Source organism: Schistocerca gregaria, chromosome 9 (genome assembly GCF_023897955.1).
Source record: "Schistocerca gregaria isolate iqSchGreg1 chromosome 9, iqSchGreg1.2, whole genome shotgun sequence".
NCBI lineage: Eukaryota > Metazoa > Arthropoda > Insecta > Orthoptera > Acrididae > Schistocerca > Schistocerca gregaria.
This window is the reverse complement of record NC_064928.1, coordinates 128,806,687-128,825,896: the sequence shown is the minus strand read 5'-3', so window position 1 is coordinate 128,825,896 and position 19,210 is coordinate 128,806,687. Positions and strand designations below refer to the sequence as shown.

The following is a 19,210-nucleotide window of genomic DNA, read 5'->3' as shown; positions in this document are numbered from 1 at the left end:
GCGCTATTGCCCTGAACCAGGACGACCAGGTCATGAGCATAGGCAACCGCACCCAGCGCTGCGGTGTCCTGCTGCAAGGTATTCAGTAGCAGTTCCATGTTTATGTCCCAGAATGTGGGACCACAAACTAATTCTTGTGAACATCCTTTTGTTACTCTTTTAGACGCCACATTACCAGGAGCACTTATCCTCGCAACTCTATCCCTGCAATAGGCCTCCAAACACCCATACAGCAGCCCAGGGCACTTCAACTCTCTAAGTCGGTAGAACAGTGCGGGCCACCAGAGGTTGTCGAAGGCCCCAGAGACATCCACCATGACCCCGATAACATATCTTGCCGTGGCTGAACAGAAAATCCGCTGTACAGCGTTGATTGCATCTTGCGTGGAGTTCCCCGCTCTAATGCCCAATTGACATTCATTCATTCCCTGTAATATGTGGTAGCTGGACAGACTGGCACACAACAGCTTCTGAAAGGCCTTCCCCAGAACGTCCAACAGACAAATTGGCCTGTAGGATTTCAGTAGTGGAGGATCTTTGTATTCTCCTTTTTTGATTATTATTACTTCTGCTGCTTTCCACTGCGACGGGTATTGAGCTGTCTCCAGGCAGCGATTGTAAATTTGTGTTAGACATGGGGCGATCTTTGGCACTAGGTACTGCAATATTTCTGCTTGTAGTCCATCTGTGCCAGGGGCCTTCGCTGGAGACAGCTTCTTCAAGGTTTGAATAACCTCTTCCTCATAGAAAGGGTAGGTAAGTATTTGTCTGACGTACTCTTGTATCAGACTACTTCTTATTGCTGTCTGGTCATGGCTGTCATTTCCTCGTCGTCTTCCAGAAGGAGCGCGTTGAGCAGCAGGTTGGCGGTGGATAACCAATCCACAGTGTACTCTTCATCTCCTATCTTCAGGGTTGACAGTGTCATGGGAGAGTGGATCTTCTACGTAACAATTTTCTAAGGGTCGCCCCCTGGGTCCAGGTTCAGTTTTTCCCTGACGAATTTCTCCCAGGACTCTCTCCTCGCTTTATCTATCTTCTTTTTTGTCTTGATCTTTTAACCTTCTGTATATTACTATATGGGATTGCCTTTCATTCTGAGAGAAAGACCTCTGATAATTCTGTCTGGCTCTGCGCACAGACTGCCAAAGCTCCATTCGTTCCGGGGTCCATGGAGTTGTTGACCAGCGGATGAGCCTTGCCACCCAGGTCACAGCCGCATTCACAGCAGTTTTGATGGAGGAGACAAGCTCCTCTACTTTCTCATCTATGTACACTTCATCTGGCCCCACCTCTGGGGGAGTAAACTCCGCTGCTAAGCGCTCTCAGTTCACCTTTTCAAAGTTGTAGCGTTATTCCCACTCCCCCAGCTCAGGCAGATGGTTTGATGCAGTTTCGAACTAGATTGTATTGTGATCACTTGTTGTTAAATTTGGGAGTTTGTGTTAGCAGAAGAGCCAACACTGTGTTAAGAGTGGAGGCCGAAATGCACGCGTTTTAGTTCGCGCAGGCTGGCTTGAGGAGGGTAGAACTATACTGACGTGAGGTGTGGAATACGACAAGGAATGAGAATTCAGAAAGCGGACGTAATTAGTTTGATACTTAACTTTAATCCGTTAATGATGAACGTCGCTCTTGACGGTCTCTGAAAGTTGTAGTATTTGGCGATATGGCCATAGTCATGACATTTAGAACATTTAGCTATAGCAGTGTAATCTTTAACAGAAATTGCATTATACCCAACATATAATCTATGAGAAACACTGTTCATCACACAGTCGAGGTCGCACCTGTATTATGGAAACTTAATAACAACTGTTACGAAGACCTGCTTTGAACCGTAATTTGAAATGTTCATTAAACTCTGCGTGTATGTGCAAAATTTTGAAGACAAGACGACTCGCGAAGTCTGAGACACTGTCCTGGGACATGTATGACGGTACGTCATACATCATCATCAGGGGGCGGCGTTTCTTTGGCTTTTCGCATGTAAATGATTCTTTCAACTTATTGAGTATTTTCTCACTATCCTCAATTGAGCCCACTTCAACAATTAACACATTTTTGGTTGTCTTGATATGATTTATTTTAATTTTGTCGACACTAGGGTTTATACTTTGTTCAAATTCTTCTTTGTTCATTAAACCTAAAAAAAAGGTGATGACGTAAAGAAAGCCAGTGTTGGAACAGCTTTATCGACATTTTGTTTAATGGTCTCCTGGACCGTTCTTTTATTAACTGGTGCTGTCGCCAGAGGTCTCGATAGTTCTTCGCACAAGCGGTCGTTTTCCGCTTTGATTTCTGCATACTGCCCCTCAAGCCTAGGATGTGCTAAAGCCCAGTTGGCGATATCCTCCTTTATCACTCTGATCTGATCAGCGGTGATCTACCCATGTTTGACACTACGATCAAGTAATCGTAGGAAGCGTGCATGTCTTTCCATAACTGATAGATCAGTCGAATTCGCATAAATGGGAGCATCTTCCTTCGATAGCGCCGTTTCACTCTCCATTTGCTCAATCATGTTGATTTGAAGAGTGAAAAAGAATGGAGCAGTTGCGTAGGTACGTTTTTTTTAACTTGCATGACCCACTGTCTAGGTTACAAAAGTGGGTAGTTTAATCTAAACAATTCTACTTTTTATTTCCTTGTTAGTAGTGTTTCACAATGCTTTACAATTTATTTATGCAATACAATGTTACAATGTTTGCAATTCGGTCTCTTAGCCGCTCCGGATGACCAGGAGCGTTGCCCGTCCCTAAGCGCGAGGAGGTGGGCCGTCTACTAACTAAGGAAACCACTACCGTATTTACAATTTACATTTGACATCCCTCCACCACCCATTGTTTACACAAAATCTCTAAATACAATTCTACTACTACAATCCAAAGTTACAATTCTACATACTACTGCGCCAAACAAAACAAATAGTACATACAAGAAAGCATATGATACATCACTGTTACAAAGTTACAGCTTGCGCTTCTGCGCAAAAAAAAAAAATCAAAACAAAAATGTAATATTTAAATTTTATGATTTTATGAAAGCACGAAAAGCATCTTTACATAAGTTATTGATTTAGTTATATATTTCATGTGTATGTCCAGTCAAGTTTTATATGTTATCGGATTATTGGTTTGGATCTACAGGAAGGCAATTCTGCCATTGGATCCACCCCTGGGGCATCTCACGCGTCTATGTCTCCATAGACCGTCTTGCCCTCGTTGCAGTTCCCAGATCTTTGTGTTTCGTCGGTGGGGCGGACAGGCACCGCGCAAGCGGACATCCAGAAAGCGCGGCTACCCTCCTTTCCACCATCGACAATGCTAGTGTTTGCGTAATGCAACTTTTTTACCGCACAATACTCCTCATCCCTGTTGAGGAGTACGGCTTTTCTCTGGTTTAACTTTAATGTATTTCCTCAAATATTAATCTAGCGAATTGGGATATTTGATCGACTAGACTTTGTAGTGTCTGGTATGTATCAGGGTTGCTCAGTATTTCAAATACAGTGAGGTTTCTTAATTCTTGCCTTAACTCCGAGGCAACTGGTTCGAATTCAGGGCATTCGAATACTATGTGCTCGGGTGTCCCCACAGGGGCACCACAAACACACTCAGGTGTTGGACGACTCCCTATCCTATGTAAATACACCGGATAGGGGCCGTGTCCTGAAACAAAGTGAACAATGCCTTGAGATGGATTAATGTGCTTGTTATGTATTCTTTCTCGGACATTGGGAAGGAGGTCATAGACACGTCTTCCTGTTTCTGATGTGTCCCATTGTTGTTGCCAAAGACTCATTACTTTGTGCTTGATCTCCTTAACATTGTTTAGGTGTTCACCCATTATCATTGCTACACGTTGGTATTCACGTTTGGACAACCAATACATCGCTGCCTGCTGTCTAATTTGTAAGTCCAGGGGACAAAGCCCCATGATCACACAAAGAGCGTCTGTGGGTGTTGTGCCGAATGCGCCCACACATCTGAGTATTACGTTTCGTTGTATACGTCTTACCATAATGGCAGGTTTTACCTGAGTGAGTTTGTGCGCCCAGGCACTAGAACCATATCCCACAATAGGTACGAGTATGCAGTTGTTGTACATCTTTGTTGCGATTGGGGGAAGATGAAACCGCCTTTGAGCTATGCTGATTAATTTATTGAGGACTGCTAAAGCCTTTGAGGCAACATGAGCTATATGTGGAACATAGCTCCATGCTTCGTCTATGAGGACGCCCAAGTATTTTGCGGCTCTCTTCCTTGTAACAATTCGATTATCTAGCCTTATGATTGGGTCACGAGCTAGTTTACCTTTCAACAAAATGTAGCTAGATTTCTGAGGCGCGATCTCCGATTTTGAACTGTAGCACTATTGTGTTAATATTTCGGACACGTGGACCGCTTTTGTCTCTACCTCGGCACGGCTGCCACCCTCGACAAGGACGAGGTGGTCATCCGCATACGCCACGACTCCCAGTGTCATATTGTTCCTTTCCAGTGTATCTAACAACGGGTCCATGTTCACATCCCAGAATAAGGGTCCGCACACAGAGCCCTGTGGGCAGCCCTTTGATATGTTTTTGAACACCACGGCACCGGGAGCCGTGATTCTGGCGACTCTATTTCGACAGTAGTCCCTCAGACAACCGTATAGCGCTGCCGGACACTCCATCTCTCGAAGACGAGAGAAGAGCGCCGGCCACCACAAATTGTCGAAGGCTCCCGAAATGTCCACCATGACTCCGAGAACGTATTTCCTCGTGGATGAGTGTACAATACTTGCCACTTTATTTATGGCATCTGATGTTGATTTGCCAGCACGAAATCCGTATTGCAAGTCACTCATGCCACGTAGGATTCTGTGGCTTGACAGTCTAGAGACCAATAGCTTCTCAAAAGTTTTCCCCAAGACGTCTAAGAGACAGATGGGCCTGTAGGATTTAGGCACCGCTGGATCTTTGTCTGGGGCCTTTTTTATGATTATAACCTCAGCTGTTTTCCAGCAGGTTGGGAAGATCTGTAGTTCAAGACATCTGTTGTATATTTTTGCAAGGTCCGGTGCCAGCTTGTTAGCAATACACTGCAGGACTTCCGCAGGGATTGCGTCTGGCCCCGGAGCCTTGCGTTTCGCAAATGAGCGGATGGCTGCCTTCACCTCCTCAGTAGAGAAGGGGTACACCTGTAAGTTATTGTAATATTCCAGCTGGTCTTGGCGTCTTAGTTCTCGCTGCATCTCGTTGTCTGTGTCTGGTAGATCGTCAGGGAGGAGCACATTTAGTAACACCTCCGCAGTCTCAGCCCAGTCTTGTGTCAGTCTGTCCGTGTCACCGACTCTTACGGTCGAGAGATGCATCGGCGAGTGTATCTTTTCTCTAACTATTTTGTATGGTGTACCCCAAGGGTCCATGGTCAGGTGAGACTTCACAAAGTCTTCCCAACTCTGCTGGCGATGTTGTTTTAAGGTCTCCTTAAAGAGCCACTTCTTTCTCCTGTACTGGGCCAGATGATATTGCCTTTCCTCCTGGGTAAAGGACCTTTGATAACTATTCCGTGCTCTTCTCATAGACTGCCGGAGCCTCGTAAGCTCTGGAGTCCATGGAAAGGTCACTTTGCGTATGAAGCGCCTTCGCGTCTGTATCGCCGCGGCCACAGCCGCCCTGATAGAGACAATCAAGGCCCCTACAGCCTCGTCTATATCGAAAGGACCGTCTCCCAACTCTGGAGGACAAAACTCCGCCTCCAGCAGGTCCCAGTCTGCTCTCCTGTAGTCGTATTGCATTGTCCACTCCTCCAGCACATGCTCCACTTGTGGCACTATTGTGAATTCAATGACATTGTGGTCACTTGTGGTGATATTATCAAGTACCCTCCAGTTTTGAATATTGTTTATGATGTTTGCCGTGCACAGTGTAACGTCTATGTGTGAAGCCACCCCTGCTCTACTCCTATATGTAGGAGGGTTGCCGGGGCGGTTAACAACATGTAAATTGTATTCCATTATGAGATCTTCCAATGCAAGGCCTCGTTGATCCTGCACTTGGCTGTGCCAGAGGGGGGACTTTGCGTTGCTATCCATTGTAATTATGATTGATTTGCCTGCAAGGGCACGTAAAGCTGTTGATAACTGCCCAAGATATGTATCTATTGCGTCTCTATACTGACAGTACGTGTTTATCATGTACCAGTGTGTGTTAGACATGTTTATTTCCACTACTGTAACATGGGTTGTTATTCTCAACAGGCATATCAAAACAACTGTATTGACACAGTTCTGTACAATTACAGACATAGGATTTGGACCTGTGGAGATTACTTGAGCAGTTACGGGAAAGCCTGTGATCCCGCCGGAGACAGAGTTCGGCTCTTGTATTAATATCACATCAGTATTCTTTTCTTCCGCGACTTTGCGGAGCTCCTGAGCAACAAGGGTGCCTGGTATAGAAATGGCTATCAGGCCAAATCTGGGCAGGGTCGAAGCCAATCCTGCCGTACATCTTTACCATGTTTTTGTAAGTTTTATTTAGATCAAACTCCCTACCCCGTCGAACATACAATTTCGAAACTAAGTCTTGTAATTTCGAAAATTCTGTTGGAATGTTTAGAGCTGCTAGCTGTATGCAGTCTGCGTCCTCCAGAGTTGGGAATGTGATTTTTTCACCATGAGGATGCCCAACCCTCACCAGCTGCCTCAGAGCCATATTCAACACTGTAGGTTCTTCTAACCTTGATAACCTTAGTGTCTCTTCACAGATAGTATAAGTGTTTTCTGGCGGACATTTATTGTACGTTTCCTCTACGGTACCACCACCAGGAGTTATTTCTACTGCTTTGTCTACTGGTGTTATTTCTACAGTCTTTGTTACTTCTACAGTCTCTGGTGTTATTGCTACTGTTTTGACAGTTTTCTCAGCTGCAGAGCCCTCCGCGGCGACCGGTGTCGACTCCCCCACTGATGGTGAAGGCGAACCCCCTCCCTGGAGGGAGGAGCTCGCCACCCCGGCCGTCGTTTCCGCCAGAGAGTCCGGGGGACCTTCTCCCGCAGTCAGGAAATTCCCGACCTGGCAGGAAAAGTCCGTCATCTCTGGCTGCTCAGCTGACATTGGTAGTGTGTATATCTCCCCCTCCGCTTGCGGGGGCAAGCCCCCGTCACGGGAGCAGGGAGACCCCGTCTTGGTCTTCTCCGCCACCTCGTCCGGGCGACCTCTCCCTGTGGCCAGGAAGGACCCGACCTGGCAGGAGAAGTCCGTCGTCTCCGGCCGCACAGCAGGCACTGAAACACAATAAACCTTCCCTTCCTCGTTCTCCTTCCCTTCCTCATTCTCCTCAGTCGCATTGTCCACAGGGGACTGAGTCTCCTGTAACTTTCGCCATCTTCCTGCATCCCTTGCTTGTTTACTAGGCTTACGAGTAACCCTATAGCGAGTCGCCATAATCGGTCCTCTGTATAAGTCGCTGTAATGGTAACTTGTAGGTAAGGCATTCTTTGCCAGGATTGTGGCAAGTACGTTTGCGATATTTACACGGGATGCAGGTTGGTGTTTCCCTTTCGTATTTACTCATGTCGTGTTTTTACTTCCACAATTTCCACATACTGGATTCTGGAAGTTACAATATTTGGCCACATGGCCGTAGTCTTGGCATTTCGAGCACTTTGCTAGTGCAGTGTAATCCTTTACGGATATTGCGTTGTACCCTACATAGAGCCTGTTTGTTGTTATGATCTGTTTTATGAGTGTTGGTGCAACTTCGATTGCGTAATGTACAGTGTTCCGGTCGCGAGGACCTGCTTTGAAGTGTACCTTAAACTGTTCCACAAATTGTTCCCGGGTCAACTTGTCTTCAAAATTTTGCGCATATACGCAGTCAGCTACATCATCTTGAGTCATGTATGACGGAACGTCATACATCATGATTAGTGGCCTGCGCTTTTTTGGTTTTTCGCAGGTGAAAGACTCTTTCAGTTTGACATTGTTTATTAGTTTCTCGCTGTCCTCCGTGGAGGCCAGCTCAACTATTAAAACATTTTTTGTTGTCCGTATCTGGTTAATTTTAATTTTGTCAACTCGTGGGTTTATGCTTTTTTCAAATTTCTCTTTGGCAGTCTTCACATCGTCACCCTTTTTGGGTTTTATAAATACAGTTGGTACTGCCTTTTCAACGTTTTGTTTGATTGTCTCTTTGACCGTAACTGTGCGTTTGCTTTGAGTTGGAGTTGCTGCAGCTGCAGCATAAGTCTTTTGAGGCTTGGCTATTTCTTTTCTTAGTCGGTCATTCTCTGCCTTGATCTCGGCATACTGCCCCTCAAGCCTGGCATGTGCCAATGCGCAATTGGCAATATCCTCCTTGATCACCCTGATCTGTTCTGCGGTGATCTTTCCGTGCTTTACACTTTGGTCTAACAGCCGAAGGAAATGTGCATTTCTCTCCATAACTGTCATATTCGTAGATGTCGCCTCGATTGGAGCATCATGCTCCGACAGCACCGTTTCACTCTCCATGTTATCAGCCATAGTTGATTGAAGAGTGAAAAGAAATGGGGCCCGTCTGTTTCCCCCGACCGGCACCTCTGGCATGGTGGGGGGGGGGGGGGGGGGGCTTTAATGCAGCTCGCTCACCAGTCCCGCCCCTTGACCAAGAGCCTTATGAGCTGCTGGGTTTAGCACGCCGTTTCCAGTGCACTAGTCCCCTTCCACGACCACACCACTGGAGATTTCACCCGTCCCTCCCCGGCAAATTCCCACCGCATTCCGGAGAGGCGGATTCACCACTCGGCCTTCGCCCACTACTCGGCCGAGTTCCCACCTGTAGGCCAGGGACCCAGTCCTACCCAGGTGCTGGGTCGGTCCCCCAGACTTTCGGAGGTCTGGCCCCATCTAACCTAGCCAGGGACATGTCACCACGCCCTGGCTTGACGGAACGTGTCCGGGACATCCCGTTCACGGCGATGAGCCTTTGCCGGCTCAGGCCGTGATCCCTCCACAGCGAATGTGGCCGTGGGAATTGCAGGGCTAAGATGTTGTTTGCCCTGCGAGGGACAGATGTTGTGTCCCTTGTGACGCAGCTTCCCCTGCGCCATGCACCCTTTGCTTTCGCTTTGGGTTGGGGGACCTTTAACGTCGTCCAGGACGTGAGGAACTGCAGCAGCCAGACCGCAGGGTTCCAGGATCGTCGTGAGACTTACCCTCATACCCTCGCCCAGCCGCCGCGCTCAACTCAGGAGAGACAGATGTTGTGTCTCTCGTTATGCAGCTTCCCCTGCGCCACGCACCCTTTGCTTTCGCTTGGGTTGGGGGCACTTATCGTCTTGCCGCGACGGGAGTTTTACGTCCTGCCTTGACACACGACAACCCTCACTAATCCACAGCCCAGAGATGTTGACGGTGATGATGATGTGATGAAGATGGACATGACTGGGTCTTATACGTGGAGTTTTACATCATCGAGACGGTGCGGCACTCAGGCCCGAGTTACGTTCCCCAGGGGTGTCTCCACACGTACCGGGGGATCATGACCGACCATGTCTCACCCACCGCTTTTGCTAGTTAATGGTGGGCCAGTGCAGACCGTGAGGATTGCACCCAGTTAAGGGCTAGCCTTTTAACGTCATGCATGGACGGCCCATCCCGTGTTAGCTTCGCCCCATCCAAGGGGGTTACTGAGCCAGAGAGCCACGACAAGGCCACGAGATTGGACATTACGGTCCCTGCCCCACTCAGCTTCCTCTGAGCCCCGACGCGTTCGTTGACTTCGGGGAATCAGAGGGTCTCCTGGCGGTTTTAACCCAGTTATGGGAGGCAACACACCTCCCCCAGGTGGCGCTGCGCAGACCGCTTTTCCCTGGAGTGAAGTAGGTACAGCGAGAGACTGCGGGTTGGCACTGACGGCGTCGCTGTCACACCTGTAAGGTGTGGGCGGGTGTGGCGAGGGGCGGAACAATTCCCGCCGTTGAGGTGCGGCCGCCGGGAAGAGCGCCATTCAAAACTTGATACAAATAGTTTCATACGTACAGATTTTTTTTCAGAATTTGTTATACATACAAAACCCACTGACTAACAATTATGCGTGGGTGTACTACTGACTACACAAGACTAATGTATTGCAAAAGTGGTTACATTTAATAACAACTACTAAAATGAGCATTGTGCTCGCAAAACAAAACCGGCCTCTTAGCCTCTTCAGGCTATTCCCAGAGTGTTGCCTGTCCCTGGCCATGAGGAGACGGGCCGCTACTATCTACTCAAAACCACTGGAAAAGATACAATCTTCCCTCCACCACCCCTTTTGATCAACTTTACACTACTTTACTGACAACTATTTGCATACTACTTCCAACACACAATCAATACTTCCGGCACTTGATTATATAAACAGCAAGAGGCGGCCAACACCAACAACAGACATACCCTGAAATAAAACTTACACATAGGTCATATGCCTGCTTCCCATTTCATCCTCTCGCTGACCCTTCCTTCTTCACTTGGCGGCCGTGCCCCAGGTGGTCCAACGCTTGTCGCCATTCCTGGGGAGGACCAACTGTGTCACCTCAGTTACAAGGCTCTATTTAAATTTAAGTTGTTACTTGTGTGACAGTATTCATTTCAGGAAATTTTCCTGAGCCTTTCGATACTCACTGTTAACAAGTTTAGGAAAGATCTTGTAATTATCAGCATTAGTCAAAATACTGGTTACGTTTTGTGTTGGTAGTGGCTGCCTCTCCACTGAGGCAGCTTGCTCATATATTGGACACTGAAACACCACGTTCTTTGGTGTACCTTGCGGGAACCCACAGTCGCACCCTGGCGTGGGTATCCTTCCAGTCCTGTGTAAGTACTCAGGGTAAGGTCCAATGCCATCAGGAAGTGAATGATACTAGGAGATGGCACCATAACCTTGTTCTTGAGTCGTGTCCTTACACTTGGAACATATGTATAAACTTGCCGTCCAGTCTCTGAGTGATCCCACTCCTCTTGCCATAAATTCAGTAGCTGTTCTTTAATCGCCCTGATGATAGTAAGAGGCGCACCCATGATGTCTCACATTGTATATTCTGTTTATGTAACCAGTAGATAGCAGCTTGCTGGTGAATTATTAAATCCAACAGACACAGTCCCATCACTACCAACAAGGGATCTGTAGGGCTGGTACCAAATGCTCCAATATATCTGACAAGTATGTTCCTTTGAACTCCCCTGACTGCCATCGCAGTCTTCATCAGGGCTATCCTGTGGACCCACACACTTGCTCCGTAACCAACAATTGGAGCTAAAAGGAATTTATGATATATGTATGGAAGTGAAACATGGACGATAACTAGTTTGGACAAGAAGAGAGTAGAAGCTTTCGAAATGTGGTGCTACAGAAGAATACTGAAGATAAGGTGGATAGATCACGTAACTAATGAGGAGGTATTGAATAGGATTGGGGGGAAGAGAAGTTTGTGGCACAACTTGACTAGAAGAAGGGATCGGTTGGTAGGACATGTTTTGAGGCATCAAGGGATCACAAATTTAGCATTGGAGGGCAGCGTGGAGGGTAAAAATCGTAGAGGGAGACCGAGAGATGAGTACACTAAGCAGATTCAGAAGGATGTAGGTTGCAGTAGGTACTGGGAGATGAAGCAGCTTGCACAGGATAGAGTAGCATGGAGAGCTGCATCAAACCAGTCTCAGGACTGAAGACAACAACAACATGTATAGCCTTCAGCGGCAAGTGAAAACGCCGCGGCCCAATAGTTATTAATTTATTAAACAATGCCAACGTCTCTGCAGCAGTCTGCTGAATGTGTACTCCAAAATTCCAGTGTTTATCCAAATACACTCCCAGGTACCTAGGTGAGTCACGTCTGGAAACAATTACCTCATTAATTTGTACTGTTGGGGGTCTATTGAACTTTCCCTTCAGTAACATATACAATTACGTTCTTGGCGCCACCAAGTAGTAGTGGCCAAGGCTTCGAGAAGTGGTGAGACATTCATTACGTACATTTTGACCATATCTCTATATATTTTCTCAATGTCAAATTTTCGGCCCCTTCTAGCAAACACCTACACCACCGAGCTCAGTTTCATAGGTACAACGGGAGTCAGCCGGTCGGCACTGAGGGCTTCGCTGTCCCACCTGTAAGGCCTGGGCGGGTGCGGCGAGGGGCGGCACAGTTAGGCGCGGCTAACGGGGAAAAAACGTCGTTCAAAACATGATACAAATAGTCTCACAGGTACAGTACTGTACATGGCTGCTCTGGTTCGTGTTTCCTCTGGCCATAGTTGGATCATCATCAGGGATACCCAAGCTTCTGCCCACTCTCTCCTCAAGTCCAACCCACGCACCCACTACCCAACTCCACCATAATGAAGGAAACCAAATGGAAGATCCGCCCACCCCCCTCCCCCAAAGGGGGTAGTTTTTCTGAGCTGAAGAGTGCCTTTAGCCACCCTTTTGGGTGCCCACTGGGAACCATGTGGAGGCGGCGCCGCAACTGCTGATGGCTACCCTTTTCATCAGCAGTATAGCATCCACATACAGCATGATCGTAATTACGGAGGTGCTCAGGGAGACAACCTGTAGCCCCCCAGGCTGGCGAGGCCCACATGCTATCCATCAACAATTTTCCAGTATCTCGGCCAGTTGCTGTCCGTATACTGTTATTATTACATACCCTTCTCGCCACTGGTGTCCCAGGAACCATGTAGAGGCATCATCGGTGGTTCTGAGAGACAGCTCGTCACTCCTCCACACTCAGCCATTATTCCTCGAAGTGCGCGAGATTTCAGGGCTTTTCCCGAATCGTGGGTCAAGGAAAATATTGTGTTTTCCAGTTGGTACTGGTTCCTGTACTTGGTCGCAATTGTTTCTGAATATTTACTATATATTTCTTTAAATTCTTTCACTGATTATTCTTGCTACTTCGCTGATTTGAAATGCTTCCTCAGCAAATGCCTTTATTGCTGAGAATCTATCTATTGTTTGGAGCAGAGTTTCCTTTCTCTAGTAGGATGCGTGTTCCACTGCTTGTATGAGCTGACTTCTGGGCTCAGCGTACTGCTTACAGGTGTAGAGGATTGGAATCCACTTCCTCACCACATGTGCATCTGGCGCCATCTTCAATGCCCAGGTCGCAAATATTTTCAGACTGTCGTCAGTCAGCAGGTACGTTAGGGAGTATGGTGGAATCGTCGCCCTCCGCCAACCTGCCTGCCACATTCCCACATCTGGTATCCAGCTGTAGGTTTCCCTACCCTTCTCTGCCTGGTTCCATCTACTCTGCCACTCCTCCTGCAACATGATATCTATTTGCATGCAGGTATCACGTCTAGGGCTTTGCCCAACAGTGGCTCGTGGAGCCTGGAACCCTGCGACCGAACCAGCCATGTCGAGTATAGTACAGCAAGGCTGCCTTCACTATCTCCAGTTCGAGCTGCATGCATCCTGTTAATACTTGCAGGGCATCTGCCGATAGTCCTAAAAGCTCTGATCATCTGTAACAGAAATGGCCTTTGAATTGCATCAATTATTCGTTTGACATATCGGTGCTTCGTCCGATCTGCCCATGCAGCTGCACCATATCTGCAAACAGAGAGACACAAGCCCTGATATATTAGCCTTAAAGATTTTTTCTGCAGACCCCACTCGGTTCTAGTTACCCTCAGGAGGGAACCTGAGACAGCTGGATGTTCCTTATGTGAGGTGTGAACCACAGTCTTTCATTCAAAGTTACACCGAGATATGTAAACTCTGCAGCGATCTTGATATTTCCTCCCTCGAAAGAGATTGTTGGTGGTCTGTGACTGTCAAATCTACCCTTGATGGTCATGGCAACCGTCTTTTGTTTGTATATCTCTAGCTTGTTTTTGGTGGTCCATCTGCTTACATCACCTAGCACGATTCTAGCTCTAATCTGTTTCCTGCTCAGACCTTTAATGATGATTGCGAGGTCATCCACATATGCCACTTTTGTCCATTGCTCGTCTTCTTTTTCAATTACAATCTCATCAAAGACCAGATTCCACAGGAATGGACGGCAACTGGAGCATTGTGGGCAGCCCTTTGTGACCATTTTTCTACACAGTCAGCCCTATTTTTGACCACAACCTTCCGGTTTTTAAAGTAATCCGCCATTAGGTCATTCAGATTAGGCAGGCACTGGATTGCTCTCAGTCGCCTCATAACACTAGGCCACCATAAGTTATCGAAGGCTCCTGCTATATCTACAAATATTGCTACCACATACTTCTCACAATCCACACTACCCAACACTTGCCTAATACCCATTTCTGTCGTTGCACCTTTTCGAAACCCGAACTGGTTGTTGGCCGTGATGTTTGATTCGTCATAACGTTTTTCGAGACGACTGACTACTAGCCTTTCTAGAATTTTACCTAAGATAGATAGGAGGCATATTGGATGGTAGGATTTAGACTCATCCCTAGGTTTGTCTGTTGATTTCAGCAATATGCAGACATTTCCCTCCTTCCACATGCCTGGGTCTCTACTTTCCTGCAGACATTTATTCTATAAATCTGAGAGAAGATGGGGATTGGTGCGCCAAACTCTTATTATAATAGCATCATCAATACCATCAGGACCTGTTGCTTTCCCTGGTTTGCAAGCCTTTATTGCTGCCCCTATTTGCTCTAGTGTGAATTCTGGGTTAAGGTCCCCATTGTCATAGATGACCAACAAGCTGTGAAAACTGACCACAGCTGTGTCCTGTTATGGGTTGCCATCAGGAAGTAGGCTCTGTAGTAATGACCATACAGTCTCCTCCCATGTCATTGTAGGAGTGTGGTTCTTTCTTTTTATATTACTCATCACGTTTTCTATTCCATATTTTGGGCTAATTATCTTTCTCAGTATGACCCAAGGATCATTCTCATCGTAGTCAGTGACCCATTTCTTCCAGGTCTCCTCTTTGGCCTTATGAATTTCCTTGTTGTAGTTATCTTTTACTCTATTGTGGGTTTGTTTTCCTACTTCTGGGTGGGGTTCATTATTATTTTTACGTGCTCGTTGCAATCTTCGTCGTGCTGAAGTGGTGTCACATGCATGTTAGCAAGTGTTGCATTCCACCGTGGCACTGGATTCCGCACCTGTGTCCTCTTTCTCATTGATCGGCTGCTGCTCTCCTGGATTGCTGCCTGTAGCCTTGTGATCATTTCATTTGTTCCTACATTTTAGCTTTGTGGCCAGTGGCCTGTGGACCTGATGAGGTGCCACTTTGCGAAGCTGGTGCTGTAGTGACAAGTTCCACAGTAGCTCTCGCTCTTTGAGGTGCCATGAATTTGAATGTTATTGCCCTGTGGTCACTTGACGTCCATTCTTCATTAACCATCCACTTGCACACCGCTTTGGCAGCTGGAGGTGTGCAGAGTGTGAAGTCAATATTGCTCTCCCCATTTGGGCCAGAGAATGTTGTTAGCTCTGACCTCTAATTCATTATTATCAGCCCATGTTGTGAGATGAAGTCTTCAAGCATTCTGCCTGCTGCATCAATCGTTGAGCTGTGCCATACTGGTTAGTTGCCATTTGTGACCATCCCTATAATAACTTTCTCCATCAACTGGAGATTATCCTCGATAAACTCCCGGGAAAACCAAAGGTCTATGTGTAATCCATATTGGTAGTATATGCTGGCTATGTAAATCTCACCAAAGGCTCGATTTATGTTGGCAGCAGCTATGTGCATGTTGCCGAAGCTTGTCAGCTGCAAACCTGTTACTGTTTGTAAGTTAACTGCTATTGCTGCCTTGGGTCCTTTGCCTTTGGGGCTGTAGATCAGCTGGAAGTTTGGTGGGTACCCAAATACTTTATTGTTTACATAGTAGGATTTCTGAGTCAATTGCACAAATGTATTTTCTTCTCTGATTCGCTGTACCTTTGTGTGTCAGTCCGTGGTCTTCTTTTACGTTGTGCTGCTGCATTATTATTACATGCCAAAGTCAATTGTATTATTTATTATGGCCTTTATTCTATTGTACTCAGGGCAAGATTTCGCCATGACTGCGTGGGTATCTGCCTTCTTAGCCCACTTACAGTTTGCACGTTGGGCTGGTTGGTCCTCCTTTGCAGTACCTGGACTTAAAATAAGGAGTGCTCAAAGACAGCAAATGGGATCTACATTCTTGCACTTTGGTGGACTCTCACTGCACACAGCAGCAGTCAGCACTGAGGGCGTCGCTGTCCCACCTGTAAGGCATGGACAGGTGTGGCGAGGGGCGGCACAATTCCTGCCATTGAGGAGCACCGTTCAAAACTTGATACAAATAGTTTCGTAGGTACATTCACATATATCATCTGTCTATGTGGCCCCGCATCATTTACTTACCAGTGCCATCAGAAAGCTGAGCTGTGAGTACAGTACTGATGTACAGCAGAATGTTTGCCTTCTACCAAAGGGCGAATATCGACTTTACCCCAGCGTAGCCACCGCAGGAAGCACCATTGTGCGGGGGTACAGACCCTCTATATCCTCAGTGGAGCACACTTAGCCACCAGGCGTCAGGTTTCACGGCCTGCCGTCCGGTGCCCACGGGGAAATGCGTGGAGGTGGTGCCACTGTAGCGTCTGCTTGCAATGGGCATCAGCCAGCGTACGTTTCCCACGCCATACCTTGTGGTCAGTAGGTTCCACAGCACTTGGTTCAGGCTAGCCAGGCCTTGCCCATCGTCGAACCTTGAATTTTCCGTGTGCTTGCCCTAGAATCTAGTCACATCTTAGTCATCGCCGACCCGCGAGTCAGCATCCGAATCATTACTGCTGGCCTCTGTAGTCGTGTCGGGGTCATGGGGCCTTCCAGCCTCAGCTTCACTGTCCAGCACCACTGCTGCAGTGCATTGAGCGCTGCATTGCGGCTTACTTCTAGCATTACCCAAGCGTCACCTTCTATCACTAGAAGGATGTCATCGGTGTATGCCACCATGCCTCGCACTTGTTGAAGTTCTCAAAGTTCCTCCAGCACTGGTTCAAGGCCTACATCCCAGAATATGGGACCGCAGACCGAGGCCTGTGGACATCCCTTAGTGATCGAATTCTCGACCACCTGCTCCCGGCACCGCAGGACTGCCCGCTGATCACTGCAGTAACCAAGCAGGCACCGGTACAGGGCCCAGGGCATTCCAACTTCCTTGGGCTGTCGAACAGCGTCGGCCACCATAGGTGTTGAAAGCCCCAATGATGTCAACCATTATCCCCGCAGCGTACTTGGCTGTGGATGTGTCCATCAACAACATTGCCTTGTTTATAGTGTCGACCGTACACAGGCCGCTCCTGAATCCACACTGGTCGGGACTTTGTCCCTTAAGCTCCTGGTGTGCTCTATCGGAGGCATAGGAGCTTCTCCTGGAGCTTGGCCATGGAGTTCATGAGACAGATGGGCCGGTATGAATTCGGCACTTCCGGATCCTTGTCCTGTTCCTTTCGCAGAATGACCACTTTGGCCAACTTCCACGACACTGGTAATCGTCCCTGATGTAAACACTCATTGCAGAGTTTTGTCACGCAGGGGCAGATCTCCACGCACAAAGCTTGGAGAGACTCGGCAGCGACTCCACCATGGCCTGTCACCTTTTTACGCCGAAATTCAAGAAGTGCAACAGTAACAGTCACATTCAGTGAATGGAGCAACCGGTGGCTCGTCAGCGTACACCTCGTTGAGTTGCTGTCTTAAGATTCTCATGTTCCTCATCCTCACCTTCTTCGCTACTATCATCAGGCAATAAGGTGTTTATGAGGAGTTGGGCTGACTCTTGCCAGTCCCAGGTGTGGCTGCCATCGATCTTCCTTAGGGTCAACAGGACCGTCAGTGACCGAACCTTCAACGCTGCAGTCTTGCACGGCGTGCCGCAGGGGTCAGCCGACAGACTGTCGCGAATGAAAGTCTGCCAACTCTCAGTTCGTACTGTGTGCAGTGTCTGCTTAAACACCGCCTGTACTGCACGAGCGTGGCTTCACGCATGTGATCGCCAATGCTGTGCTGGTAGTGCCGCCGCGCCCTTCTGCATTTGCGTTGGAAACGCTGCAGCTCAGGGTTTCAAGGCGCCCTAGGCGTTTTTCCTGCATGGGCCAACAGGACTGCGCCTGTTGCTGCTGTCTGTATGGCCACCCTCAGATCCTCTGCAGCTTTGTCTACATGCACAAGGCCATCCATTGGCCAATCCGGTACCACTAGATTTCCTCTTAGTCGATCCCAATCTGCCTTGTGCTAGTTGTATTTGACGATGCCGTTCACTCAGGGAGCCTTCTCAAGACCATCATAGGCTACAGGGAATATGATCAGATTGTGGTCACTTAGTGTCATTCCCCACCACACCTTCCAATTGTCCACACGGAGAAGTGTGTTTGCACTCTTGAGCGTCAAATCAGTGTTAGAGGTCGCCCCTCGGCGACCTTCATACGCTGATGGGAAGTTTGGTCAGTTCAACACTTCAAGTCCGAGCTCGTAAATTGCTTCAGCGAGTCTCTCACCCCGCCTGGCAGTGCGTCGTGCGCCCAGAGGCACGATGTCACTGTGCCAGAGGGGTGACATGTCGTTTGCGTCCATTGTGCAAATGAGCAAGTCATTGTGGTAGAACCCAACCGCCTCTTTTAACTGATCAGTATACGGTCTCTCTCGGTGCCTGTACTGGAAGTACATGTTCAGCACAAGGAAGGTGAAAGTGTCATTTTTTATCTCGGCTAACACCTTGCATTTGTTGCTTAGGTGCGCCACTTTGACTGCTCTGAAAGATCGATTTAGCACAACGGTTGCTGTCATAGGGTGCTCTCCCTCAGCCAATATCTGAGCTGTAGTAGGCATATATAGGATCTTTCCATCTCTAGAATAGGGCTCTTGCAGACATCGAATGTCTAGAGACTCCTCCTCTGCACACCGTCGTACCTCGTGCATCACGGCTTGCATTCGCATGCAGTTCAGCTGCCCTATTTTAACCGATGTGAACATTGTGAGTTCTCACTTTCCGGTGGGGAACAGGTGAGGCAGCAGCCGGTAAGGAGCCGATGACGAGAAGTCTTTTTCTCCCATAGTCTGTCCTCTGGATTTTGCGCTTTGTGAGAATCTAATAGTACTCACACTCTTTGTTTGGCATTACACATGTTCGGTTTCACTTTGTGTACGGGATGCAGACCACTGGGTCCCCCGCCTTTCTGCAGTCTTTCCTCAAGTGTCCGGTTTTGCCACAGTGCCTGCACGTTACCTTACTCGGGTCGTGCTT

The 19,210-nt window shown here is 47.9% G+C and overlaps 2 protein-coding genes across 2 annotated transcripts in view; one reads left to right on the top strand and one right to left on the bottom strand.

The window, feature by feature from the left end:
• Positions 1 to 19,210, top strand: part of LOC126292288 (BTB/POZ domain-containing protein 9-like) — a 294,259-nt gene that overhangs the window by 95,854 nt on the left and 179,195 nt on the right. The gene's annotated exons all lie outside the window — the stretch shown is intronic.
• On the bottom strand, positions 7,549 to 19,020 carry LOC126291464 (uncharacterized). The gene is made up of 4 exons (XM_049984976.1): positions 18,953 to 19,020; positions 13,388 to 13,568; positions 8,045 to 8,245; positions 7,549 to 7,825 (listed from the first exon to the last, which is right to left on the bottom strand). The coding sequence occupies exons 1-4, from the start codon at positions 19,018 to 19,020 to the stop codon at positions 7,562 to 7,564; spliced, it is 714 nt and encodes a 237-aa protein (XP_049840933.1). The 3' UTR covers positions 7,549 to 7,561.

What these genes read in the sequence shown, in the direction of transcription:
- LOC126291464 (XM_049984976.1), bottom strand. Translation starts at nt 19,020, where the DNA reads ATGGGAGAAAAAGACTTCTCGTCATCGGCTCCTTACCGGCTGCTGCCT. An exon ending in CACCTGTTCCCCACCGGAAA is followed by an intron (nt 13,569 to 18,952) that starts GTGAGAACTCAC and finishes CTCTGTTTGCAG; the next exon opens with ATATGGTGCAGCTGCATGGG. An exon ending in ACAAAATTAAAATTAACCAG is followed by an intron (nt 7,826 to 8,044) that starts ATACGGACAACA and finishes TTGACCCGGGAA; the next exon opens with CAATTTGTGGAACAGTTTAA.